The sequence below is a fragment of the Somniosus microcephalus genome, chromosome 13 (assembly GCF_052327205.1).
Source record: "Somniosus microcephalus isolate GS21.2 chromosome 13, FLI_Smic_1.0, whole genome shotgun sequence".
Lineage (NCBI taxonomy): Eukaryota > Metazoa > Chordata > Chondrichthyes > Squaliformes > Somniosidae > Somniosus > Somniosus microcephalus.
The window spans coordinates 33,887,616-33,915,227 of NC_140999.1; the positions used below are offsets into that span (position 1 = coordinate 33,887,616).

Consider the following 27,612-nt stretch of genomic DNA (forward strand, 5'->3'; position numbering starts at 1 on the left):
TCTCCTGATCTGCTGCCTCTCACTCTCTCCTGATCTGCTACCTCTCACTCTCTCCTCATCTGCTGCCTCTCACTCACTCCTGATCTTCTACCTCTCACTCTCTCCTGATCTGCTGCCTCTCACTCACTCCTGATCTTCTGCCTCTCTCTCTCTCCTGATCTGCTACCTCTCACTCTCTCCTGATCTGCTGCCTCTCACTCACTCCTGATTAGCTGTCTCTCACTCACTCCTGATCTGCTGCCTCTCACTCACTCCTGATTTGCTGCCTCTCACTCTCTCCTGATCTGCTACCTCTCACTCTCTCCTGATCTGCTGCCTCTCACTCTCTCCTGATCTGCTGCCTCTCACTCTCTCCTGATCTGCTGCCTCTCACTCTCTCCTGATCTGCTGTCTCTCACTCTCTCCTGATCTGCTACCTCTCACTCTCTCCTGATCTGCTACCTCTCACTCTCTCCTGATCTGCTACCTCTCACTCTCTCCTGATCTGCTGCCTCTCACTCTCTCCTGATCGGCTGCCTCTCACTCTCTCCTGATCTGCTGCCTCTCAGTCTCTCCTGATCTGCTACCTCTCACTCTCTCCTGATCTGTTGACTCTCACTCACTCCTCATCTGTTGCCTCTCACTCACTCCTGATCTGCTACCTCTCATTCTCTACTGATCTGCTCCCTCTCTCACTCCTGATCTGCTATCTCTCACTCTCTCCTGATCTGCTCCCTCTCACACTCCTGATCTGCTACCTCTCACTCTCTCCTGATCTGCTACCTCTCACTCTCTCCTGATTTGCTGCCTTTCACTCACTCCTGATCTGCTGCCTCTCACTCTCTCCTGATCTGCTGCCTCTCACTCTCTCCTGATCTGCTGCCTCTCACTCACTCCTGATCTGCTGCCTCTCACTCTCTCCTGATCTGCTGCCTCTCACTCTCTCCTGATCTGCTGCCTCTCACTCACTCCTGATCTGCTGCCCCTCACTCACTCCTGATCTGCTGCCTCTCACTCTCTCCTGATCTGCTACCTGTCACTCTCTCCTGATCTGCTGCCTCTCACTCTGTCCTGATCTGCTGCCTCTCACTCACTCCTGATCTGCTGCCTCTCACTCTCTCCTGATCTGCTACCTCTCACTCTCTCCTGATCTGCTGCCTCTCACTCACTCCTGATCTGCTGCCTCTCACTCACTCCTGATCTGCTGCCTCTCACTCTCTCCTGATGTGCTGCCTCTCACTCTCTCCTGATCTGCTACCTCTCACTCTCTCCTGATCTGCTACCTCTCAATCTCTCCTGATCTGATGCCTCTCACTCTCACCTGATCTGCTGCCTCTCACTCTCTCCTGATCTGCTGCCTCCCACTCTCTCCTGATCTGTTGACTCTCACTCTCTCCTGATCTGCTGCCTCTCACTCTCTCCTGATCTGCTGCCTCTCACTCTCTCCTGATCTGCTGCCTCCCACTCTCTCCTGATCTGTTGACTCTCACTCTCTACTGATCTGCTGCCTCTCACTCTCTCCTGATCTGCTGACTCTCACTCTCTCCTGATCTGCTGCCTCTCTCTCTCCTGATCTGCTGCCTCTCACTCTCTCCTGATCTGCTGCCTCTCACTCTCTCCTGATCTTCTGACTCTCACTCTCTCCTGATCTGCTGCCTCTCACTCTCTCCTGATCTGTTGACTCTCACTCTCCTGATCTGCTGCCTCTCACTCTCTCCTGATCTGCTACCTCTCACTCTCTACTGATCTGCTGCCTCTCACTCTCTCCTGATCTGCTACCTCTCACTCTCTCCTGATCTGCTGACTCTCACTCTCTCCTGATCTGTTGACTCTCACTCTCCTGATCTGCTGCCTCTCACTCTTGCCTGATCTGCTACCTCTCACTCTCTCCTCATCTGCTGCCTCTCACTCACTCCTGATCTGCTACCTCTCACTCTCTCCTGATCTGCTGCCTTTCACTCACTCCTGATCTTCTGTCTCTCTCTCTCTCCTGATCTGCTACCTCTCTCTCTCTCCTGATCTGCTGCCTCTCACTCACTCCTGATTTGCTGTCTCTCACTCACTCCTGATCTGCTGCCTCTCACTCACTCCTGATTTGCTGTCTCTCACTCACTCCTGATCTGCTGCCTCTCTCTCTCTCCTGATCTGCTACCTCTCACACTGTCCTGATCTGTTGACTCTCACTCTCCTGATCTGCTGCCTCTCACTCTCTCCTGATCTGCTGCCTCTCACTCTCTCCTGCTCTGCTACCTCTCACTCTCTTCTGATCTGCTGCCTCTCACTCTCTCCTGATCTGCTGCCTCTCACTCTCTCCTGATCTGTTGACTCTCACTCTCCTGATCTGCTGCCTCTCGCTCTCTCCTGCTCTGCTACCTCTCACTCTCTCCTGATCTGCTGCCTCTCACTCTCTCCTGAACTGTTGACTCTCACTCTCCTGATCTGCTACCTCTCACTCTCTCCTGCTCTGCTACCTCTCACTCACTCCTGATCTGCTGCCTCTCACTCTCTCCTGAACTGTTGACTCTCACTCTCCTGATCTGCTACCTTTCACTCTCTCCTGATCTGCTGCCTCTCACTCTCTCCTGATCTGCTACCTCTCACTCTCTTCTGATCTGCTGACTCTCACTCTCTCCTGATCTGCTGCCTCTCACTCTCTCCTGGTCTGCTGCCTCTCACTCTCTCCTGATCTGCTGCCTCTCACTCACTCCTGATCTGCTACCTCTCACTCTCTCCTGATCAGCTGCCTTTCACTCACTCCTGCTCTGTTGACTCTCACTCACTCCTGATCTGCTGCCTCTCATTCTCTGATGATCTGCTACCTCTCAATCTCTCCTGATGTGCTGACTCTCTCCCGCTCCTGATCTGCTGCCTCTCACTCTCTCCTGATCTGCTAACTCTCACTCTCTCCTGATCTGCTGACTCTCTCTCTCTCCTGATCTGCTGCCTCTCACTCTCTCCTGATCTGCTGCCTCTCACTCTCTGATGATCTGCTACCTCTCACTCTCTCCTGATCTGCTGCCTCTCACTCTCTCCTGATCTGCTGCCTCTCACTCTCTCCTGATCTGCTGCCTCTCACTCACTCCTGATCTGCTACCTCTCACTCTCTCCTGATCTGCTACCTCTCACTCTCTCCTGATCTGCTGCCTCTCACTCACTCCTACTCTGCTACCTCTCACTCTCTCCTGATCTGCTACCTCTCACTCTCTCCTGATCTGATGCCTCTCACTCTCTCCTGATCTGCTACCTCTCACTCGCTCCTGATCTGTTGCCTCTCACTCTCTCCTGATCTGCTGCCTCTCACTCTCTCCTGATCTGCTACCTCTCACTCTCTCCTGATCTGCTGCCACTCACTCTCTCCTGATCTGCTACCTCTCACTCTCTCCTGATCTGCTGCCTCTCACTCACTCCTGATCTGCTGCCTCTCACTCTCTCCTGATCTGCTGACTCTCACTCTCTCCTGATCTGCTGACTCTCACTCTCTCCTGATCTGCTGACTCTCACTCTCTCCTGATCTGCTGCCTCTCTCACTCCTGATCTGCTGACTCTCACTCTCTCTTGATCTGCTGACTCTCACTCTCTCCTGATCTGCTGACTCTCACTCCCTCCTGATCTGCTGCCTCTCACTCTCTCCTGATCTGCTGCCTCTCACTCGCTCCTGATCTGCTGCCTCTCACTCTCTCCTGATCTGTTGACTCTCACTCTCCTGATCTGCTGCCTCTCACTCACTCCTGATCTGCTGCCTCTCACTCTCTCCTGATCTGCTGACTCACTCTCTCCTGATCTGCTACCTCTCACTCTCTCCTGATCTGTTGACTCTCACTCACTCCTGATCTGCTGCCTCTCACTCTCTCCTGATCTGTTGACACTCACTCTCCTGATCTGCTACCTCTCACTCTCTCCTGATCTGTTGACTCTCACTCTCTCCTGATCTGCTGCCTCTCACTCTCTCCTGATCTGCTACCGCTCACTCTCTTCTGATCTGCTGACTCTCACTCTCTCCTGATCTGCTGCCTCTCACTCTCTCCTGATCTGCTGCCTCTCACTCTCTCCTGATCTGCTGCCTCTCACTCACTCCTGATCTGCTACCTCTCACTCTGTCCTGATCAGCTGCCTTTCACTCACTCCTGCTCTGTTGACTCTCACTCACTCCTGATCTGCTGCCTCTCACTCTCTCCTGATCTGCTACCTCTCACTCTCTCCTGATCTGTTGACTCTAACTCACTCCTGATCTGCTGCCTCTCACTCTCTCCTGATCTGCTGCCTCTCACTCACTCCTGATCTGCTGCCTCTCACTCTCTCCTGATCTGCTGCCTCTCACTCACTCCTGATCTGCTGCCTCTCACTCTCTGATGATCTGCTACCTCTCAATCTCTCCTGATCTGCTGACTCTCTCCCGCTCCTGATCTGCTGCCTCTCACTCTCTCCTGATCTGCTACCTCTCACTCTCTTCTGATCTGCTGACTCTCACTCTCTCCTGATCTGCTGCCTCTCACTCTCTCCTGATCTGCTGCCTCTCACTCTCTCCTGATCTGCTGCCTCTCACTCACTCCTGACCTGCTACCTCTCACTCTCTCCTGATCACCTGCCTTTCACTCACTCCTGCTCTGTTGACTCTCACTCAGTCCTGATCTGCTGCCTCTCACTCTCTGATGATCTGCTACCTCTCAATCTCTCCTGATGTGCTGACTCTCTCCCGCTCCTGATCTGCTGCCTCTCACTCTCTCCTGATCTGCTAACTCTCACTCTCTCCTGATCTGCTGACTCTCTCTCTCTCCTGATCTGCTGCCTCTCACTCTCTCCTGATCTGCTGCCTCTCACTCTCTGATGATCTGCTACCTCTCACTCTCTCCTGATCTGCTGCCTCTCTCTCTCTCCTGATCTGCTGCCTCTCACTCTCTCCTGATCTGCTGCCTCTCACTCTCTCCTGATCTGCTGCCTCTCACTCACTCCTGATCTGCTACCGCTCACTCTCTCCTGATCTGCTACCTCTCACTCTCTCCTGATCTGCTGCCTCTCACTCACTCCTACTCTGCTACCTCTCACTCTCTCCTGATCTGCTACCTCTCACTCTCTCCTGATCTGCCGCCTCTCACTCTCTCCTGATCTGCTACCTCTCACTCTCTCCTGATCTGTTGCCTCTCAGTCTCTCCTGATCTGCTGCCTCTCACTCTCTCCTGATCTGCTACCTCTCACTCTCTCCTGATCTGCTGCCACTCACTCTCTCCTGATCTGCTACCTCTCACTCTCTCCTGATCTGCTGCCTCTACTCACTCCTGATCTGCTGCCTCTCACTCTCTCCTGATCTGCTGACTCTCACTCTCTCCTGATCTGCTGACTCTCACTCTCTCCTGATCTGCTGACTCTCACTCTCTCCTGATCTGCTGCCTCTCTGACTCCTGATCTGCTGACTCTCACTCTCTCTTCATCTGCTGACTCTCACTCTCTCCTGATCTGCTGACTCTCACTCCCTCCTGATCTGCTGCCTCTCACTCTCTCCTGATCTGCTGCCTCTCTCACTCCTGATCTGCTGCCTCTCACTCTCTCCTGATCTGCTGCCTCTCACTCTCTCCTGATCTGCTGCCTCTCACTCTCTCCTGATCTGCTGCCTCTCACTCTCTCCTGATCTGCTGCCTCTCACTCTCTCCTGATCTGCTGACTCTCACTCTCTCCTGATCTGCTACCTCTCACTCTCTCCTGATCTGTTGACTCTCACTCTCTCCTGATCTGCTACCTCTCACTCTCTCCTGATCTGTTGACTCTCACTCTCTCCTGATCTGCTGCCTCTCACTCTCTCCCGATCTGCTACCTCTCACTTGCTCCTGATCTGCTACCTCTCACTCTCTCCTGATCTGCTACCTCTCACTCTCTCCTGATCTGCTGCCTTTCACTCTCTCCTGATCTGCTGCCTCTCACTCTCTCCTGATCTGCTGCCTCTCACTCTCTCCTGATCTGCTACCTCTCACTCTCTCCTGATCTGCTGCCTCTCACTCTCTCCTGATCTGCTGACTCTCACTCTCTCCTGATCTGCTGCCTCTCACTCTCTCCTGATCTGTTGACTCTCACTCACTCCGGATCTGTTGCCTCTCACTCACTCCTGATCTGCTACCTCTCACTCTCTCCTGATCTGCTCCCTCTCACTCACTCCTGATCTGCTACCTCTCACTCTCTCCTGATCTGCTGCCTTTCACTCACTCCTGATCTGTTGACTCTCACTCACTCCTGATCTGCTGCCTCTCACTCTCTCCTGATCTGCTACCTCTCACTCACTCCTGATCTGTTGACTCTCACTCACTCCTGATCCGCTGCCTCTCACTCTCTCCTGATCAGCTGCCTTTCACTCACTCCTGCTCTGTTGACTCTCACTCACTCCTGATCTGCTGCCTCTCACTCTCTCCTGATCTGCTACCTCTCACTCTCTCCTGATCTGTTGACTCTAACTCACTCCTGATCTGCTGACTCTCTCCCGCTCCTGATCTGCTGCCTCTCTCACTCCTGATCTGCTACCTCTCACTCTCTCCTGATCTGTTGACTCTCACTCTCTCCTGATCTGCTACCTCTCACTCTCTTCTGATCTGCTGACTCTCACTCTCTCCTGATCTGCTGCCTCTCACTCTCTCCTGATCTGCTGCCTCTCACTCACTCCTGATCTGCTGCCTCTCACTCTCTCCTGATCTGCTGCCTCTCACTCACTCCTGATCTGCCTCCTCTCACTCTCTGATGATCTGCTACCTCTCAATCTCTCCTGATCTGCTGACTCTCTCCCGCTCCTGATCTGCTGCCTCTCACTCTCCTGATCTGCTACCTCTCACTCTCTCCTGATCTGTTGACTCTCACTCTCTCCTGATCTGCTGCCTCTCACTCTCTCCTGATCTGCTGACTCTCTCCCGCTCCTGATCTGCTGCCTCTCTCACTCCTGATCTGCTACCTCTCACTCTCTCCTGATCTGTTGACTCTCACTCTCTCCTGATCTGCTACCTCTCACTCTCTTCTGATCTGCTGACTCTCACTCTCTCCTGATCTGCTGCCTCTCACTCTCTCCTGATCTGCTGCCTCTCACTCACTCCTGATCTGCTGACTCTCACTCTCTCCTGATCTGCTGCCTCTCTCACTCCTGATCTGCTGACTCTCACTCTCTCTTGATCTGCTGACTCTCACTCTCTCCTGATCTGCTGACTCTCAGTCCCTCCTGATCTGCTGCCTCTCACTCTCTCCTGATCTGCTGCCTCTCTCACTCCTGATCTGCTGCCTCTCACTCTCTCCTGATCTGCTGCCTCTCACTCTCTCCTGATTTGCTGCCTCTCACTCTCTCCTGATCTGCTGACTCTCACTCTCTCCTGATCTGCTGACTCTCACTCTCTCCTGATCTGCTGCCTCTCACTCTCTCCTGATCTGCTGCCTCTCACTCTCTCCTGATCTGCTGACTCTCACTCTCTCCTGATCTGCTGCCTCTCTCACTCCTGATCTGCTGCCTCTCACTCACTCCTGATCTGCTGCCTCTCACTCACTCCTGATCTGCTGCCTCTCACTCGCTCCTGATCTGCTGCCTCTCACTCTCTCCTGATCTGTTGACTCTCACTCTCCTGATCTGCTGCCTCTCACTCACTCCTGATCTGCTGCCTCTCACTCTCTCCTGATCTGCTGACTCACTCTTTCCTGATCTGCTACCTCTCACTCTCTCCTGATCTGTTGACTCTCACTCTCTCCTGATCTGCTGCCTCTCACTCTCTCCTGATCTGCTGCCTCTCACTCTCTCCTGATCTGCTGCCTCTCACTCACTCCTGATCTGCTGCCTCTCACTCTCTCCTGATCTGCTGACTCACTCTCTCCTGATCTGCTACCTCTCACTCTCTCCTGATCTGTTGACTCTCACTCTCTCCTGATCTGCTACCTCTCACTCTCTCCTGATCTGTTGACTCTCACTCTCTCCTGATCTGCTGCCTCTCACTCTCTCCCGATCTGCTACCTCTCACTTGCTCCTGATCTGCTACCTCTCACTCTCTCCTGATCTGCTACCTCTCACTCTCTCCTGATCTGCTGCCTCTCTCTCTCTCCTGATCTGCTGCCTCTCACTCTCTCCTGATCTGCTACCTCTCACTCTCTCCTGATCTGCTGCCTCTCACTCTCTCCTGATCTGCTGACTCTCACTCTCTCCTGATCTGCTGCCTCTCACTCTCTCCTGATCTGTTGACTCTCACTCACTCCGGATCTGTTGCCTCTCACTCACTCCTGATCTGCTACCTCTCACTCTCTCCTGATCTGCTCCCTCTCACTCACTCCTGATCTGCTACCTCTCACTCTCTCCTGATCTGCTGCCTTTCACTCACTCCTGATCTGTTGACTCTCACTCACTCCTGATCTGCTGCCTCTCACTCTCTCCTGATCTGCTACCTCTCACTCTCTCCTGATCTGTTGACTCTCACTCACTCCTGATCCGCTGCCTCTCACACTCTCCTGATCTGCTGCCTTTCACTCACTCCTGATCTGTTGACTCTCACTCTCTGCTGATCTGCTGCCTCTCACTCACTCCTGATCTGCTGCCTCTCACTCTCTGCTGATCTGCTGACTCTCACTCTCTCCTGATCTGCTGACTCTCACTCTCTCCTGATCTGCTGACTCTCACTCTCTCCTGATCTGCTGCCTCTCTCACTCCTGATCTGCTGACTCTCACTCTCTCTTGATCTGCTGACTCTCACTCTCTCCTGATCTGCTGACTCTCAGTCCCTCCTGATCTGCTGCCTCTCACTCTCTCCTGATCTGCTGCCTCTCTCACTCCTGATCTGCTGCCTCTCACTCTCTCCTGATCTGCTGCCTCTCACTCTCTCCTGATTTGCTGCCTCTCACTCTCTCCTGATCTGCTGACTCTCACTCTCTCCTGATCTGCTGACTCTCACTCTCTCCTGATCTGCTGCCTCTCACTCTCTCCTGATCTGCTGCCTCTCACTCTCTCCTGATCTGCTGACTCTCACTCTCTCCTGATCTGCTGCCTCTCTCACTCCTGATCTGCTGCCTCTCACTCACTCCTGATCTGCTGCCTCTCACTCTCTCCTGATCTGCTGACTCACTCTCTCCTGATCTGCTACCTCTCACTCTCTCCTGATCTGTTGACTCTCACTCTCTCCTGATCTGCTACCTCTCACTCTCTCCTGATCTGTTGACTCTCACTCTCTCCTGATCTGCTGCCTCTCACTCTCTCCTGATCTGCTACCTCTCACTTGCTCCTGATCTGCTACCTCTCACTCTCTCCTGATCTGCTACCTCTCACTCTCTCCTGATCTGCTGCCTCTCTCTCTCTCCTGATCTGCTGCCTCTCACTCTCTCCTGATCTGCTACCTCTCACTCTCTCCTGATCTGCTGCCTCTCACTCTCTCCTGATCTGCTGACTCTCACTCTCTCCTGATCTGTTGACTCTCACTCACTCCTGATCTGTTGCCTCTCACTCACTCCTGATCTGCTACCTCTCACTCTCTCCTGATCTGCTCCCTCTCACTCACTCCTGATCTGCTACCTCTCACTCTCTCCTGATCTGCTGCCTTTCACTCACTCCTGATCTGTTGACTCTCACTCACTCCTGATCTGCTGCCTCTCACTCTCTCCTGATCTGCTACCTCTCACTCTCTCCTGATCTGTTGACTCTCACTCACTCCTGATCCGCTGCCTCTCACTCTCTCCTGATCTGCTGCCTTTCACTCACTCCTGATCTGTTGACTCTCACTCTCTGCTGATGTGCTGCCTCTCACTCTCTCCTGATCTGCTACCTCTCACTCATACCTGATCTTCTACCTCTCACTCTCTCCTGATCTGCTGCCTCTCACTCTCTCCTGATCTGCTGCCTCTCTTGCTCCTGGTCTGCTGCCTCTAACTCTCTCCTGATCTGCTGCCTCTCACTCTCTCCTGATCTGCTACCTCTCACTCTCTCCTGATCTGCTGCCTCTCACTCTCTCCTGATCTGTTGACTCTCACTCTCTCCTGATCTGCTGCCTCTCTCGCTCCTGATCTGCTGCCTCTCACTCTCTCCTGATCTGCTGCCTCTCACTCTCTCCTGATCTGCTACCTCTCACTCTCTCCTGATCTGCAACCTCTCACTCTCTCCTGATCTGCTGCCTCTCACTCACTCCTGATCTGCTGCCTCTCACTCTCTCCTGATCTGCTACCTCTCACTCTCTCCTGATCTGCTGCCTCTCACTCACTCCTGATCTGCTGCCTCTCACTCGCTCCTGATCTGCTGCCTCTCACTCTCTCCTGATCTGCTGCCTCTCACTCTTACCTGATCTGCTGCCTCTCACTCTCTCCTGATCTGTTGACTCTCGCTCTCTCCTGATCTGCTCCCTCTCACTCTCTCCTGATCTGCTGCCTCTCACTCTCTCCTGATCTGCTGACTCTCACTCTCTCCTGATCTGCTGCCTCTCTCTCTCCGGATCTGCTACCTCTCACTCTCTCCTGATCTGCTGCCTCTCACTCTCTCCTGATCTGCTACCTCTCACTCTCTCCTGATCTGCTGACTCTCACTCTCCCCTGATCTGCTGCCTCTCACTCTCTCCTGATCTGTTGACTTTCACTCTCCTGATCTGCTGCCTCTCACTCTCTCCTGATCTGCTGCCTCTCACTCTCTCCTGATCTGCTGCCTCTCACTCACTCCTGATCTGCTACCTCTCACTCTCTCCTGATCTGCTGCCTCTCACTCACTCCTGATCTTCTGCCTCTCTCTCTCTCCTGATCTGCTACCTTTCACTCTCTCCTGATCTCCTGCCTCTCACTCACTCCTGATTTGCTGTCTCTCACTCACTCCTGATCTGCTGCCTCTCACTCACTCCTGATTTGCTGTCTCTCACTCACTCCTGATCTGCTGCCTCTCTCTCTCTCCTGATCTGCTGCCTCTCACTCTCTCCTGATCTGTTGACTCTCACTCTCCTGATCTTTTGACTCTCACTCTCTCCTGATCTGCTGCCTCTTACTCTCTCCTGATCTGCTGCCTCTCACTCTCTCCTGATCTGCTGCCTCTTACTCTCTCCTGATCTGCTGCCTCTCACTCTCTCCTGATCTGTTGACTCTCTCTTGCTATTGCTCTGCTGGCTGTTACTCACTCGTCCCTGGTCTGCTGGCTCTTGCTCATTCATTCGTAAATCCAAGAGATAAAAGAACCAAAACACGGGTTATTGTAACTTTCATTTTTAAGAAGAATCCTAATGGTGAAACTCTATTTTATCATTTTGAAATGTTCAATTCCTTATAAAATGTGAAACGTCTTATCCAAGCCATCACAGGTATGTGACTGTGGTAACACCATTTCCATCAAACTCATGTAATTACGTCCATATTGGAAAATATTTTAACTAGCTTAAGTCATCCTTTCCAAATGTATTTGTTTTTTAGGTTACCACGAATCAGCTGCTTTAACCAGTAAGTATGATCATTATCTCTGTGCAGTTAATATCGCTCTTTAATATCTCTACAAGGATAACATTGAATCAGTTTCAAATCTGCGTGGTTGGCATAGTAAAATCATAAGCACATCCTTTAGAAATTTGTTTAGGACTCTGTTACAACCAGTACACCGAATAAATATTTGTTAGAGAATTTAAGCTGGATGCTAAAATATGACTGATAATCAGGACTTATAAAATATATTGGTTGAAAACAGATTGTTAAATCCCAGACAATGTCCAGTGCTGTAGGCAACAAAATATAAGCATGGGCAACAGCTGCTGTACCTTTAAGCTTCAAAGTAGCAGGAGATACCACATTGCTAAGATATTAGATATGCTGATGCAAGTGCTACCTCTCTACACTTTCAAAACAGCTTTCAGATGTGGGAAATGGCTTCACATAACCTCCCAAGGCTCAAACCTCTCAGTCTTTCTGGCAATTCAGATAATTTGGAGCATGTTCATATGTCATGTTCATATGTCATACTTCCAGACAAAAATGTCATATGCATTAGAGGTCTGACTGGTGAATATTACTGCACCCAATGGAACCAAGTAATAATCTTATTACTATTATTATTGTAGCCCTATCTCCAACTCATGTTCTCTTTGAGTGCAGCTACCTTAGTGAATTAATCAACATGTACCTTCCAGTGGATGTCAAGCTAATTAAAACTACAGTTAATTATTACTCTAATCACCACAATGTAGCTTTACAAGCCCCCTTTGTATATAAAACATGAAATGGTATAGATAAAGTACAACCAGAATATCACTTCAAAGTAAACCAAGAAAATAGGAGCAGACAACATGAATAGAAATTAGTAAAACATTAACTTACAAAAGGAAAAGCTTCAAAGAGTAATAAATGTTTAGAAGAATCTACTAGACAAGGCAGTAGAGACAAAAAAAAGTGGTGATGGTCGAAATACAGTTGGATGTTAAGTTAGGAGAACAGAGCCATGGAGGAAACAGCTTTGATGACTGCATGGTCTTTATTTGTCCCTGCTTTTTACTCTTTCTCTCAGCTTTGCAACACATAAACAGTATGAGACTGTCCTGGAACTTCTTTCATTTAAGTTGGTAATATCTACTTAACAATAATTTAAAAAATTACATTCAAAAGAAAATCTGGGCAATCACCAGCTTAAGTTCTATTGAGAACAATACGGACAGCTCTGAATAAATTCACTTGACTCAAAAGGAAAAACCTATTCAAGAGTATCTTATCTCCCATGAGGGAACTAAAGCAATAATACAGGCAGATTGGGAACATTCACTCACATTTTCGCTTATTTTGTCTCCAAAGAAGTGCTGCAATTAGAGATTCATTAGTAACTTTCAAAAGGAAGTTGAATAAATAATTGAAGGGAAAACATTTCCAGGGCTAAGGAGAAAGGGCAGGGAAATGGGACTAATTAGATAGCTCTTTCAAAGAGATGGCAGAGGCATGATGGACTGAATGGCCTCGTTCTGTGCTGTATCATTCTATGATTCTTTGGAGATGCTGATGTTTGCTGTATTCTCAGTCTAATGTTCAACTAATGTCTCTTGATAGCGATACCACCAACTGTGACCACTACACAAACTCCAGGCTTCGAAGTGAAGCCCATTGAATTCAACGTGACCTTTGTTATCACTAACTTAAAGTTTACACAAAGTCTACAAGATTCCAGTTCCTTGCTGTACAATTCTGCGTCAAATAGTATTTCTCACAAGGTAACCAATACATTACACTATTATGCTGATAATTATTACTTTCCAGATAAGTTAGTGATCAGATCGTGATTCTAAAAATTAACAGAAATATTTTTACTATCATTGAGAACTTTTCCCTCTAACATTGTGATTGTGAATTTATTACAGCTCATTGACCTGTACAACAAGAGCAAAATTAATGCAACATTTTCAAATTGTAAAGTTGTTTACTTCAGGTGAGGACATTTCACTATTATATATTGAAAATCTATATCAACATTAATTGATAATAAAACCCTGCATTGTTTAAGGTGAGAAGGTAATAATTCCTTGAACCATGCAAAAAAAAGTTTATAATTGCCAGTAGCAGTTCAACATACCACTCACAAAGAAATATTCTGTGGCTGAAAGTTGTGCGTACAGTTGAGTGTTCCCCAATACTGCTGTTTTATATTTGTTTTACACTGGTACGTTTCATCACCATCATTAGCTCACCCGAATGGTGTTTGAAGTGTTAGCCATAGAGCTGTTTCCTTCACCATTTTCTGTTTCGTCTTTTTGATGTTTGGTTTACCCTGGTACACAATGATGGAGGGCAGGCACCTGCATTTGAAACCTGTCTTTGGAGAACAGTGTTAATTGGGATTTATTTTAATTACTGTTACAGTGGATGATTGCAACTTCAATGAATTACATACAGTATTTGTGAGGATAGCGATACTAATTACAATGACCAATAATCTTTTCAGAACAACATTTGCCATTAAGTTAACCTCCTTAATGCATTTTGTTCCAACAGCCTGGCAAATGTTGGTAACACCAGTGTGTACGCAATCTGTACATTCAGAAATGATTCTAGTCCTCAGGAGCTGGATAAAGTTACTGTGTACCATGTGTTCAGAGACAACGCAAAGGACATCTTCGCCTTAGGAACATATTCACTGGACAATAACAGCCTCTACGTAAATGGTATTTAGCATTTAAAGAGATATTATGTTCCAGTTTATCTGTTTGAATATGTTATTCAGATTGAGTTTAGTTAATTTTTAAAAAAACATGAATTTTATTCCACTCTCTATTGATGACTTTCCACTTGGCATATTTCATACAAAACACATGCTATTGATCTTTCAGGTTACCATGAATCAACTCCTTCACCCAGTAAGTATACTTTTTACTTCTTTGTTCCATTAATGTTTATTTTTATTAAAGTGGGTAACAACAAAGCAAATTCTTTACTAATACCTGTTGATATATTGTCAAGTAACTTTACATTATTAGAGCTGCAATGTTTCCCATTTAGATCAAGTGCAACATTCCTTTTTCCTGTTTGATCATTTGGTTAAATTCTGGAATTGAGAATCTGTGCAGGTTCAACTAAAGCTTCCATGCGTGTTCTTGTGGCCTGTCTCTTTCATGTGAGGCATGTTAATAGACTCATACTAAAGCTGTGAGTAACTTTTTTTTTATATTCGTTCATGGGATGTGGGCGTCACTGGCAAGGCCAGCATTTATTGCCCATCCCTAATTGCCCTTGAGAAAGTGGTGGTGAGCCGCCTTCTTGAACCGCTGCAGTCCGTGTGGTGAAGGTACTCCCACAGTGCTGTTAGGGAAGGAGTTCCAGGATTTTGACCCAGCAACGATGAAGGAACAGCGATATACTTCCAAGTCAAGATGATGTCTGACTTGGAGGGGAACTTGGAGGTGGTGGTGTTCCCATGAACCTGCTGCCCTTGTCCTTCTAGGTGGAAGAGGTTGCGGATTTGGGAGGTGCTGTCGAAGAAGCCTTGGTGAGTTGCTGCAGTGCATCTTGTAGATGGTACACACTGCAGCCATGGTACGCCGGCGGTGGAGGGAACAGAAACAGCAAATAGTACTTGGCATTAGACCTGCAACCCAAAACTAAGATTCCATAATGATAAGCTGTCAGACTAAAAATTAGCACCATTTAGTTAAACTCTGGAATTAAGAATGTTTTGAAGGTTTAACCAGAGATTCTGTGTATGGATCGTCATCCTGTCACCTTTGTGTGAGGAATGTTAATAGACTGATACTAAGTCTATGAGTAACTAGAACAGGAGCAGCAGATAGTAAAAACAGAAAATGCTGGAGATACTCAGCAGGTCAGGCATCCGTGAAGAGAGAAACAAAGCTATTGGCCCAGAAATTCGGGTCGGGGGCTTCCCGCGGATGCAAGCCTGCACTTACCTACCGCGCCGGCCGTTGAGCTGTGGGCGCCCGTGGAATTGCGATCCTGGGCCTCCTCCAACTGCCGGCATGCAGTGCTTGCGTATCCCAGGGGCACAGTTAGTTCGATGCATCCCCTGGGATCACGTGGGCCATGGAGAGCCAATAGTAGCAGGGAATGCTTCATTCATAAGACCTGTCAAACCTATAAATACTATAATCCCCAAAACATCACTAAATCTTCAAATAAATTTAAAAAAACATCACATTTTTAAAATAAATTATAAATTACATGAAATAACTATTTTAAACAATAATTTAAATTTTTGAAAAAAATAATTTTATTTTCTAACGGGGCTAAAAATAAACTTACCTTTCTTTAAAGTATTTAAAAATAATAAACCTGTGGAAAAAATGTTTAATTTTAATTAATTCACCACTTACCTTGTAAAAAGCAGGCCTTGCGACTGCTTTTTACATGTCTAACTTCTGGAGACTTACCTTCCCGGGAAAACCTGCAAAAAATCCGTAAGTTCGATGCGCACGCGCTGCCTCTCCTGCGCACGCGTTCCACCTCTTAACCCCTTCTTTCAGGGGAACGGAAGTGCCGGTTTCCTGCGCATGCGCAGTGCATGCACGAAACTGGCACTTCCATTGGGCTTACGGGTGAGTACCCCATGCGTACTCACCCGTGGAGACCTGAATTTCTGGCCCAATGTTTCAGGTCGATGACCTTTCGTCAGAACTGGAAAAAAGCAGGAAATGGAACCATTTTTAAGCAAGTGTAGGGGCTGGGAAGGGGGGAGGGGATGAAAGAACAAAAGGGAAGGTCTGTGATAGGATAGAAGGCAGGAGAGGTTAAGAAACAAAGGATGGCTCTAGATGAAGTGTAAATTGCGCTGGCAAAATGAAAGGCAGCTGCCATGTGGGAGAGAAGAAAAAAAGGCACAAACAAAAAGTGTGGATAAAAAATATATATATGATGGGGGCCGAGGTTATGATCTGAAATTGTTGAACTCTATGTTGAGTCCAGAAGTGCCTAATCGAAAGATGAGGTGCTGTTACTCGAGCTTCCGCTGAGCTTCAGTGGAACAATGCAAGAGGCCGAGGATGGTGAGGTCTGAGTGGGAGTGGAGCGGAGAATTAAAGTGACAGGCGAATGGAGGCGTTCTGCAAAGCGGTCACCCAATCTGCGTTTGGCCTCCCCAATGTAGAGGAGACCACATCATGAGCAGCAAATATAGTATACTAAATTGCAAGAAGTACAAGTAAATCGCTGTTTCACCTGGAAGGGGTATTTGGGGCCCTGGACAGTGGGAAGGGGGGAGGTATAAGGGCATGTGTTGCATCTCCTGCGTTTGCATGGGAAGGTGCTGGGCGAAGGGGAAGGGGTGTTGGGGGTGATAGAGGAGTGGACTAGGGTGTGTCGGAGGGAGCGGTCCCTATGGAATGCTGAAAGGGGAGCGGAGGGGAAGATGTGTTTGGTGGTGGGATCATGCTGGAGGTGATGGAAATGGTGGAGGATGATCCGTTGAATTTGGAGGCTGGTGGGGTGAAAGGCAAGGACAAGGGGAACTCTATCGTGGTTCCGAGAGGCAGGGCAGGGGTGAGGGCAGAAGTGCGGGAGATAGAACGGACACAGTCAAGGGCCGTGTCAACCGCAGTAGAGGGGAATCCTTGGTTGAGGAAAAAAGAAGACATGTCAGAAGTACTGGTATGGAAGGTGGCATCGTCAGAGCAGATGCGGCGGAGACGGAGAAACTGGGAGAATGGAATAGAGTCCTTACAGGAGGCAGGGTGGGAGGAAGTGTAGTCCAGGTAGCTGTGGGAGTCAGTGGGCTTGTAGTGAATGTTTGTCAATAACCTATCCCCAGAGATGGAGATGGAGAAGTTGAGGAAGGGAAGGGAAGAGTCGGAGATGGACCATGTGAAGGTGAGGGAAGGGTGGAAATTGGAGGTAACAGAGAAAGTAGAGACAAGGGTAATGCAGTAGATGTAATATATCTAGATTTCCAAAAGGCCTTCAATAGGGTACCACATAATAGACTAATGAATAAGATCAGAGCATGTGGAGTCAGGGGGGAAGTAGCAGAATGGATAGCTGGCTGGCTGAAAGACAGAAAACAAAGAGTAGGGGTAAATGGCAGCTATTTAGAGAGGCAGAAGGTGGGAAGTGGGGTCCCACAAGAATCGACCACTGTTGTTCACAATTTATATTAACGATTTAGACTTTGGAATCAAAAGCACAGGGGGCGATTTTCTCACTGGAGGCGAGATGGAGGCGGGTTTCAGTTTGATTGGGTTTGAAACCCGCCTCCACTGATAGTTTTCAAAAAATTGAGATTTTTCCATGATTGGCCACTTGATTTCAGAGGTGTGGGATGCCCTTGGTCAATTTGTGTTTTGGAACTGAAACTCGCCTCTGTTGACAGCACTTTTCCAGTTTGATTTTATGGCTTATTACTCCCTTGGCTCATTCCACAGCATTTCTGCCTATCCTGCGCCACCTGCAACATATTTTGAGAAACCACTATCTCGAATTCCAAGGCAAGGGCCTCCCCGAGGCTCTCGGATGAGGCGCTGCAAAAGTTGTTTGAGGGGGTGACAGCTAGCATGAAGGTGCTCTTCCACTTATCTGGGAGGAAGAGGCCTGCCAAAGAAACCTCTGTGGGTACAGCTGGCAAGGGATGTAAGCTCCAGATCTGTGTGCAGATTAGGAGAATGTTTATGTGTATTGATGCCATCCCTGTTGGAAAGCATTAAAAGGATTTGAAGCCAAAATGTTGGCGTTATGGCATCTGTTCTTTCGCCTTAGGCAGCTCCACATGTAGCGTCTGCCACACTTGCGTTGTCAGGTTGGTGGCCTAAGTGAAAGGAGGCCAGAGAGTCATGTCCATTGTCAATAATGTCCTAGGATGGAGCCAAGGACATGTGCCAACTTGGGCAACCTATGCAAATCTGGCCAGGATAAGTTCATCCCTTGCATCCCTGGCAGCCATGTGCTCGCGTGCTGCCGCTGGTCGATACACTGGCGCTCTGACCTCCTCCTGCTCCTCCTCCTCCTCCTGCTCCCCCTCCTCCTCCTCAGCCTCCTCCTCCTCCTCCTCATCCTCATCTGAGGAGGGCTGGAACTGAGCTGCTTGCTCATCAGGAAGCTGCAAGCCATGACGTTGTGCGATGCTGTCCAGTGTACAGCAGACCACGACCATTCTGGAGACCCTGTATGGTGTATACTGCAGGGCTCCACCTGATCGGTCAAGGCAACGGAAGCGCATCTTCAACAATCCAATGGTTTGCTCTATGATGGACCTGGTCAAAGTGTGGCTGGCATTGTAGCGCTCTTCAGCCTCGTTAGCTGGCCTCCTGATCGGCATCATTAGCCACTTCTTCAGGGGTAGCCTTTGTCACCAAGGAGCCATCCGTTAAGTTGGTTTGGTGGTTTGAAAAGCAGAGGAACACTAGAGTGCCACAGAACTTGGCGCAAACATGCAAGAACTCCTTCTTGTGGTTACACACCAGCTGAACGTTAAGGGAGTGGAAGCCCTTTCGGTTGACAAAGATAGCTGGGTTGTGATGGGGTGCCCTAAGGTGTGCAGTATATGACGCCCTGCACCATTGGCATACCTGCCATATTTGCGAATCCAACCGAACGGGCGGTTATACTTGCTTGATCCCTTGTGAAATGGATGTAATTGTGGGCCTTAGGTAACCTGGGTGATGCAACTGTGAGCGGCCGACTGGGAGATGCCGCTGATGTCTGCTGATGATCCCTTGAAGGAGGCTGAGGCAAAGAAGTTGAGTGCGGTGGTGACTTTGACAGCCACTGGTAAGGGGTGTCCACCGTTCCTCTGAGCACCAGGTCTTGTTGCAGCAGACCGCAGATCTCTCGGACAACCTCTGGCGAAAGTCTCAGCCTCCTTTAGCACTGCTGCTCACTCATGTTGAGGTAGCGCATCCTTTGTCTGTAAACCCTCTGTCGGGGGTATCTCCTGCGGCGAGGTACCTCGGTGCGCTGGTGCCTTCTGCCCTGTGCAGCATCAGGTGGCTGAGCAGGAGGTTGGGGCTCCTGCTGATGTTGCTGCTGAGCTGCTTGAGCAAGAGGTTGGGGCTCCTGCTGATGTTGCTGCTGAGCTGCCTGCCCTGGATGTTCCTCATCCTCATCTGAGGTCGATGCGGAAAGAAAATGAATGGTTCCCATGCTGCTTGTAGATGCCTCCTTTGGGGAAGCGCTCATTGCAAGTGGGGAGAGGATCTTCCAAGGAGGTCCCACAGTTGCTTCAGTCAAGCTGCAGCACCTCCGACTTCGGAAGGCCTTCTAAAAGTGCTCAGAGACCTTTTAAAGCCAAGATCTGGCACCTGCAAGTAATCCTTGCTGCAATAAACGATGTCTTGTTAGACCTGCAGCAGTGAGGATGCCGCCCATGAGTCAACCCGCCAGGCAGGGAGCACGCCGAAATGCTGGAAAAATCACGAGGGCCTTTCAAAATAGGCTTAGAGAGGCCCTTAACAAGCATTTAAGGATGTTAAATAGCGCAATGGCCAGCTGGAGGCGGGAGCGTTTCCCGACCTCCAAAACCGGCACCGGCAAAATCCGGCGGAGGTGGGTTCCGAACCTGACCTCTTTGAATCTGATTTTCCTGCCTTTCCCTCCTCCAAACCCTCCTCCTCCGACATCAGAAAATCGCCCCCATAATTTCTAAATTTACAGACACCAAGTTGGGAGGGATAGTCAACACTGAGGAGGACTGCAACAAATTACAAGAAGACATTACAAGTGTCTGTGGGAGAACACTTGGGTACGAGTGATCATCGTATCACAAGATTTAGATTAGCAATGGAGAAGAGCAAGGAACAATCTAGAGTGGAACTTTTAAACTGGAATAGGGCTAACTTCAATGGGATGTGAAAGGATCTAGCCAGGGTAAAATGGAACCAAAGACTGACAGGAAAAACTGTAATGGAACAAAGGGTGATCTTTAAGGAGGAGATGTTCCAAGTACAGGCTAGGTACATTCCAACAAGAGGGAATGGTAAGGGAACCAAAGTAAGGGCTCCTTGGATGAAGAGGGAGATTGAGAAGATGATGAAACAAAAAAAGAGGGTGTATGATGAATATTGGGTGAATTCTTCAAGGGAGAACCAGACCAAATACACTAAGTTGAGAGGGGAAGCGAAGATAAAATAAGATTGGCAAAGAGAGAATATGAGAGTAGAATGGCGGTCAACATAAAAGGGAACCCAAAAATCTTCTACCAGCATGTAAACAGTAAGTGGGTAGTAAGAGACAGGGTGGGGCCTATTAGGGACAAAGAAGATGATATATGCTTAGAGGCGCAAGGCAAGGCTAGAATACTCAATGAGTACTTTGTAATGGTGTTTAATAAGGAGGTGGATGCTGACAAAATATCAGTAGAAGTGGAAAAGGTAGAAGCAATGGAAGGGGTGAAAATTGATAGACATGATGTACAAGAAAGACTGGGTATGCTTAGAGTGGATAAGTCGCCTGGTCCAGATGGCTTGCATCCCAGGTTGCTAAGGGAATTGGGGGAGGAGATAGCAGAAGGGCTTGCCATAATTTTCCAATGTTCCTTAGATGCGGGGGAGGTGCCTGAGGATTGGAAAGTGGCAAATGTGACACCATTGTTCAAGAAAGGGTGTAAGGACAATCATAGTAACTGCAGCCCGGTCAGTTTAACATCAGTGGTGGGTAAAGTTTTAGAAACAATAATCAAAGAAAAAATGAACGGGCACTTGGAGAGGTTTAAACTAATTAAGGAGAGCCAACAGGGATTTGTAAAAGGCAGATCGTGTTTGACTAATCTAATTGAATTTTTTGATGAAGTAACAGGGATGATTGATGAAGGGAATGCAATGGATGTTGTCTACATGGATTTTAGGAAGGTGTTTGACAAAGTCCCACATAGAAGGCTGGTTAACAAAATTGAGGATCATGGAATAGGTGGGTCAGTGGCAGCTTGGATAAGGAATTGGCTTAAGGACAGAAAACAGCGAGTTGTGGTAAATGGCTGCTTTTCAGACTGGAGAATGGTAGACAGTGTTGTTCCCCAAGGGTCAGTGCTGGGGCCACTGCTTTTTTTGATATATATAAATGACAGGATGTTGGGATACAGAGTAGAATTTCTAAATTTGCCGATGACAAACCAACTTGGGGGTGTGGCAAACAGTGAAGATGATATTAATCGACTGCAACAGGACATGGAAAGGCTAACAGAATGGGCAGACAAGTGGCAGATGGAATTTAATACAGAGAAGCGTGAGGTGATGCATTGTGGCAGAAGGAACATGGAGAAGCAATATACACTTAATGGCACAGTTTTAAAGAGTGTGCAGGGACAGAGGGGCCTGGGAGTTAATGTGCATAGATCCCTGAAGGTGGCGGAACATATTGAGAGAGTGGTTAGCAAAGCATATGGGATCTTGGACTTCATAAATAGAGGTATTGGGCAAGATTTTCATTGGGCCGTGGAGGCGGGATTGGAGGCGTGTGGGGGGTTAAAATCGCAAAATTGGGGGGCACAAACCCATCCAGCCCCCAATCCGCCTCCGTGCCAGTTTCAAAGGAGGCGGATACCCGACCTGTGCTGGGAGCCGCCTCCCCGAGGCGGGAAGGGGATTAGTGCCAATTAACTGCCTATTAACAGGCAGTTTTTAGCCTAATCCCTATTTTTGTCCCTGAAGTGTGGGATTCCCGATGGCTCCAAACCACGCCAAGTTAGCGAGGTGGACCGTCAGGCTGAAGGGCTTGGAGGGTTCAAGATGTCTGGTGTTCAGGTGAGTGATGGGTGCATGAGTGCAGAGGTAAGTGTGTTTGGTTTGTGTAAAGTGTTTAAAGAAGTTTAATTACCTTTACTTGCCTTTACAGCCTTCCTTCCTTCAGGTCTCGGGAGTCCCTCATCTCATCGGCACAGAAAGCAGAATGGCCGCGAGCTGTCAAAAGTTGCAGCATTCAGCTTTCTGTTCTGGAGATATCTCTAAATCATCCTGAGAGGAAGGAATTAAGTTGGAGTACAGATTGTCAGTGTTTGACAGCTTCAAAGAGCTGTCAAACGCTGATATTTCATCTGTCAAAAGCTCTTGAGAGATGAAATGTCAATTTGTGACGTCACCTGTTGTCGGGTGGCCCTTAATTGTCCTGCTGAGCCCACTGGGTGGGCTCAACAAGGTCAATCAAGTGAAAATCGAGTGGGTTGGCCACAACTCGATGGAGGCGGGACTACAACTCCAAAAGTTGTAGTCCCGCCTCCTACACGCCTCCAGTATCAAAATCCAGCCCATTGAGTATAAAAGTAGAGAAGTTATGCTGAACCTTTATAAAGCGCTGGTTAGGCCACAACTGGAGTATTGCATCCAGTTCTGGTCACCACACTTTAGGAAGGATGTGAAGGCACTTGCGAGGGTGCAGAGGAGAATTACCAGAATGGTTCCGGGTATGGGGGATCTTAGCTACAAGGACAGGTTGGAGAAGTTGGATTTTTTTTCTTTAGAGCAAAGGAGGTTGAGGGGTGATTTGATAGAGGTGTACAAGATTATGACGGGTTTGGATAGGCTAGACGGAGAAAGGCTATTCTCACTAGTTGATGGTACAATGACTAGGGGACACAGGTTTAAGGTTTTGGGCAAGAGATACAGGGGGAACGTGAGGAAAAACTTTTTTACGCAGCAAGTGGTGAAGACCTGGAACTCGCTGCAGACGGAAGTGGTGGAAGCGGAGACACTCAATGTTTTCAAGGTGAGACTGGATAGGCACTTGAGAGAAATATGGGGATAGAGCAGGGGAATGGGACTGACTGGATTGCTCTACAGAGAGCCGACACGGACTCGATGAGCCGAAAGGCCTCCTTCTGTGCGGTATGACTCTATGACATTAGTAAACTTGCAGAATGGGCATATAATTGGCAAATTCATTTTAACATAGATAAGTTTGATGTATTACATTTTGGTTAAAAAAAAATAAAGAGATAACATATTACTTAGAAAATAAGAATCTAAATAGGGTAGAGGAGCAAATGGACCTGGGAGTACAAATACACAAATCACTAAAAGTTGCGACACAGGTCAAGGAGGCCATAACAAAAGCAAACCAAGCACAAGGGTTTACTTCTAGAGGGATTGAATTGAAAAGTAGAGAAGCTATGCTAAACTTATATCAAACCTTGGTTAGACCACATTTGGAGTACTGTGTACAGTTCTGGTCGCAATATTATGAAAAGCATATAAAGGCACTGGAGAGGGTGCAACAAAGATTTACAAGGATAATACCAGATCTGCGAGGTTATACCTATCAGAAAAGGATGAACAGGCTGGGTCTCTTCTCTCTTGAAAAGAGAAGGCTGAGGGGTGATGTAATAGAGGTCTGTAAATTATGAAAGGTTTTGATAGAGTAGACACTGTGGCCACTAAATTTGGCTCTGTAGCACCTGGTTTATCTGCGCTACAGGTGCTGATTCAGGTCCAAAATGGTGTCCGCGGCATGTGCGCACACTTCTGGTGCGGGCCGCACTGGACGTTGGGATGCAGAGTACACAGACCGTGATGTCAATCAGCATGCAATGCAGATTTGACGCCAGTGCTGCCATTTTCGAACTCAACACTCCAGCTAACACCCTCTCTTAAACATGCACAGCTGAACATGTGTTCAGCAGCTGGAAGGACCCCCAACCCACGCTATTTAAAGGGATCATCAACTGCTTTCGGGTTAGTTGCTCATTGATTGCTACTGGCTCTTGGTGAGTTTGTAGAAGTGTTTGGTGGTTATCTGATTTGAAGTTGCTGAAGTCTCCAGGGAGTGGTGTGGCAGTTTACTTCAAGGCTTCTGCTCAGGCCAGTTGTTCCCAGATATGAGTGCTATAGTTTGTATCCCCCGTGGCCTGCAGCATGACAGGGAGAATGAGCAGAGGCCACACAGAGGAGGACAAGCTGCTCGAAGAGGGAGGAGGAGGAGGAGGGGGAGAAGGGCTCTCAGCAGGAGGCCATATCCACCCAGAGTCTTCAGGGAGCAATTCCCTTACCTCAACCTCACCGAGGAACAGTGCATGTGACGTCTCCACTTCACTAAGGAGGTGCTCACTGAAATCCGCCACCTGTTGAAGGCAGAAAATCAGCCTTAGAGCAAGGCAAGGAGGACATTGCCAGTGGCTGTGAAGGTGAGCATGGCCATGAATTTTTATGCGTCAGGCTCTTTCCAGGCTGGAGCAGGCGATATTTCCAACATCTCCCAGTTTGTCGTGCACTGTTGCATAAGGGAGGTTCTGTATGCAAAGAGAGGTGAATACATTTCATTCTCTCTTGCCAGAGAGAAGCAGGCGGAGCGAGCACGTCACTTCGCCACGAGAGCAGGCTTTTCCATGGTGCAGCGTGCCATTGACTGCACACATGGGAGCCGCATGTGAATTTGGAGATGTACCGCAACCGGAAGGGAATCCACTCCCTCAATGTTCAGCTGGTGTGCGACCATACTCAGAGCATCATGCAAGTCAACGCTCAGTATCCTGGCAGCAGTCATGATGCCTTAATTCTGCAGCAGCCCGCTGTACCATCCACATTTGAGCCACCATGACAAACCGGAGGGTGACTACTGGGTGACAAGGGATATCCGCTGACCACCTGGCTCATGACTCTGGTGCACAACCCAAGCACATGTGGACAGCCGGCATATAACAAAAGCCATGCTGCCACACAGAATCTAATAAAGCTGACCATTGGCAGTCTTAAACAACGCTTCCACTGCCTGGACCGCTCTCGAGGAGCCCTGCAGTACTCGCCAGAGTACGTCTAAAGATTCATCATGGTCCGGTGCATGCTCCACAACCTTGCCATCATGAGAGCACAGCCCTGGTGAAGAGCTGAGGGGGAGAAGGAGAAGAGGAAGAGGAAGAGGAGGAGGAAGGGAGGAGGCAACCAACACAGTCCCTTTCTGGCCAAGCTGTCTGTGATCGACTCATTCAACTATGGTACCTGTGAACTCAACCCCAATTCCCCATTCACCAACAGTCCCACACCTTACCTTCCCCCTGTTACTGACCATCACAGTATCCTCTTGGCCACAATGCTATAATAAAAGCCACCACAAAACAAACATTCCAAACCAAATTTACAAATCAAACATCCAACATTACATACCAAAGTCAACTGATCACCCTTGTGCACTCCCTTAGTACATGCCTTCCATGCGCCTTTGCTTGTCCTAGTGCACCTACACAGTGCTACCCCAGTGGCTGGAGCATGGCTGGTGGAAGGCTGCTGACGTTCAGTGGGGGAGACTGCAGATGGCCTTGGAGGATGGCGTCGAGCTGCTCTGGGCCTAGAAGACCCAGCTTCGACCTGCACCACCTTGGCATGGGTGGCAGCAGTCTGGGTTGGGAGGTTGACAGGCAAAAACAAGGGCATTGGTGGAATGGCAGGGGTGGGAGGACAAATACTGTCATCCTGAGAGAGGACAGCAGGTTCATGCTCCCTGGAGCCACTGCCAGTCCCCCTGGACAGTGCCTCAGCAATCCTAGTAATCTGTTGGAGGACAGATTGCTGGACTGCTGTGAGACCCTGCAAGCCACTTTCAACACTGGTAACCACAGCCACAATAGCAGCAGTCTGAGCTTGTGCGGCAGCAAGCTGAGCTTGCATGACAGAAGTGTGAGCTTCCACTACAGCACCCAGATGTTGGGTGGCTTCTGCTTGTGCTGCAATGGAAGCTGAAACATCGGCCATCAGACGCTGCATCATGGTTGGGTCCACGTCCACAAGTGCGCTAATGGAGTTGCCCAGCTCTTCCAAGCTGGAAAGGATGGGTTCCATACTCTGTGCAAAGCCCTGTGCAAGGTTGGTGCCAAACTCCTCCATGCTCCTTGACATTTCGCTCAGGATTTCTGGCAGGCCTGTCAATGCACCAAGCATTTAATTGTGCATACCCATCAGCCTTCTTCTGTAGGCCACCCCATCAAAGTCTTCATCTGAGTCCTGTGCAGCAGGACATGTGTATGACCTCACACTGCAGGGGAGCTGGCACTTGCGCTAATGTTTCCCCCTGTCCTGGCTGCAGGCCACTCGTGTCTGATGTCTCACCATGTGCAGATCTCGCGTCTAGCCTATCCTGTAAAGTACGTGTGGAGTATCAGTATTTGAGCTGGTGGCTGCGAGTGTGAAATCAAGTGATGGTGCATCTTGAGCATCACTTCGTTCTTTCTCCTGCAGTTCCTGCTCCTCCACCACTGCCTGGCCAGGTTGCAGTTCTTGGCTAGCTGAAAGGAGAAAGGCACAAGGGTAGGGGGAAAGCAAGAGGTGCATGCTTACACCATCTGCAGCTTGTAGATCGGAAGAGATTGTGGGATGAGGGTGAAGTGGGACGTGAGAAGGAGGATTAGGTATGAGGATACCGTCATCTTGTATTTTTTCAGCCCTGCCGCTGGCCACGGGCTCACGATGGTCATTCCAATTATCTCCAACACCGTCTCTTCCATGGGGGCTAGATCACGCAGGCGCGCCTGTCTTCCTGTGGGTAGCCCCTGCTGCCTTCAGTTATGAGACACCTGCTATATGCTCCCATTGCCTTCTCAGAGTTTGTCTGAAGGGCCTCCTGGCCCCCTGTGGATACAGGACCTCTCTCCTCCTGTCCACCTCCTGCTCCAAGGCCTCCAGTGCTGCATCAGAGAATGTTAGAGCCCGCTCTCTGCCCTGTTGCTATTCCTGCTCAGACCCTGTTCTGGCCAGTTGAATCACCTGCTGCAGCCAGCATGCTCCTCCCCTGTAAGAAGTGCAGGCTGCCTTTAAGTAGTGCTGGCTAGTTTTAAGTGGTGCTAGTCTCACATGAACTTGGGCCACCTGCTGAGGCTGTGCAGCCACTCAGCAGCACATTCAGTGCTGGGCTGCATGCCACAATCATTATAATTAGCAGGCAGCATGAAGTATGCGAGCTACCTGCATTACTTTGAATGGGTGCGGGTTGATTGTGCGTCACAATCCATGCGCCCGTTTTCGGGAGCAATCGAATTTTTAGCCCAGAGAGTGTGTTTCCACTTGTGGGCAAGAGCAAAACTAGAAGTCATCAGGAAAAGATAAAGATAGTCACTGTTATAAATCTCATCATTCATCAAGAAACTACTCGTGAAATAACGCTGGTCGGCCAGCTGGTGGCGCCGTCCAAGGAGTATAAATACTCGGGCGTGGGCCCAGCTTTCCAGGGACATTTTGTAAGACAAGGAACTAGTGAAGTACAACTAGACCTCCATGTTCTGAAACAAGTTGATTAAAGCCTTGCTTTATGCTCAAACCAAGTGCATAGTGAGTTTTATTACGTCAGTCACCAAGAAAT

The 27,612-nt window shown here is 48.9% G+C and overlaps 1 protein-coding gene across 1 annotated transcript in view; it reads left to right on the plus strand.

Moving 5' to 3' along the window:
• The window catches only part of LOC147108199 (mucin-16-like), a 259,597-nt gene that overhangs the window by 167,712 nt on the left and 64,273 nt on the right, over positions 1-27,612 (plus strand). The window contains exons 24-28 of the mRNA XM_086005995.1: positions 11,350-11,376; positions 12,961-13,121; positions 13,269-13,336; positions 13,900-14,069; positions 14,235-14,261. Coding sequence (XP_085862121.1) covers positions 11,350-11,376; positions 12,961-13,121; positions 13,269-13,336; positions 13,900-14,069; positions 14,235-14,261 — 453 coding nt within the window. The remainder of the gene's footprint in view (positions 1-11,349; positions 11,377-12,960; positions 13,122-13,268; positions 13,337-13,899; positions 14,070-14,234; positions 14,262-27,612) is intronic.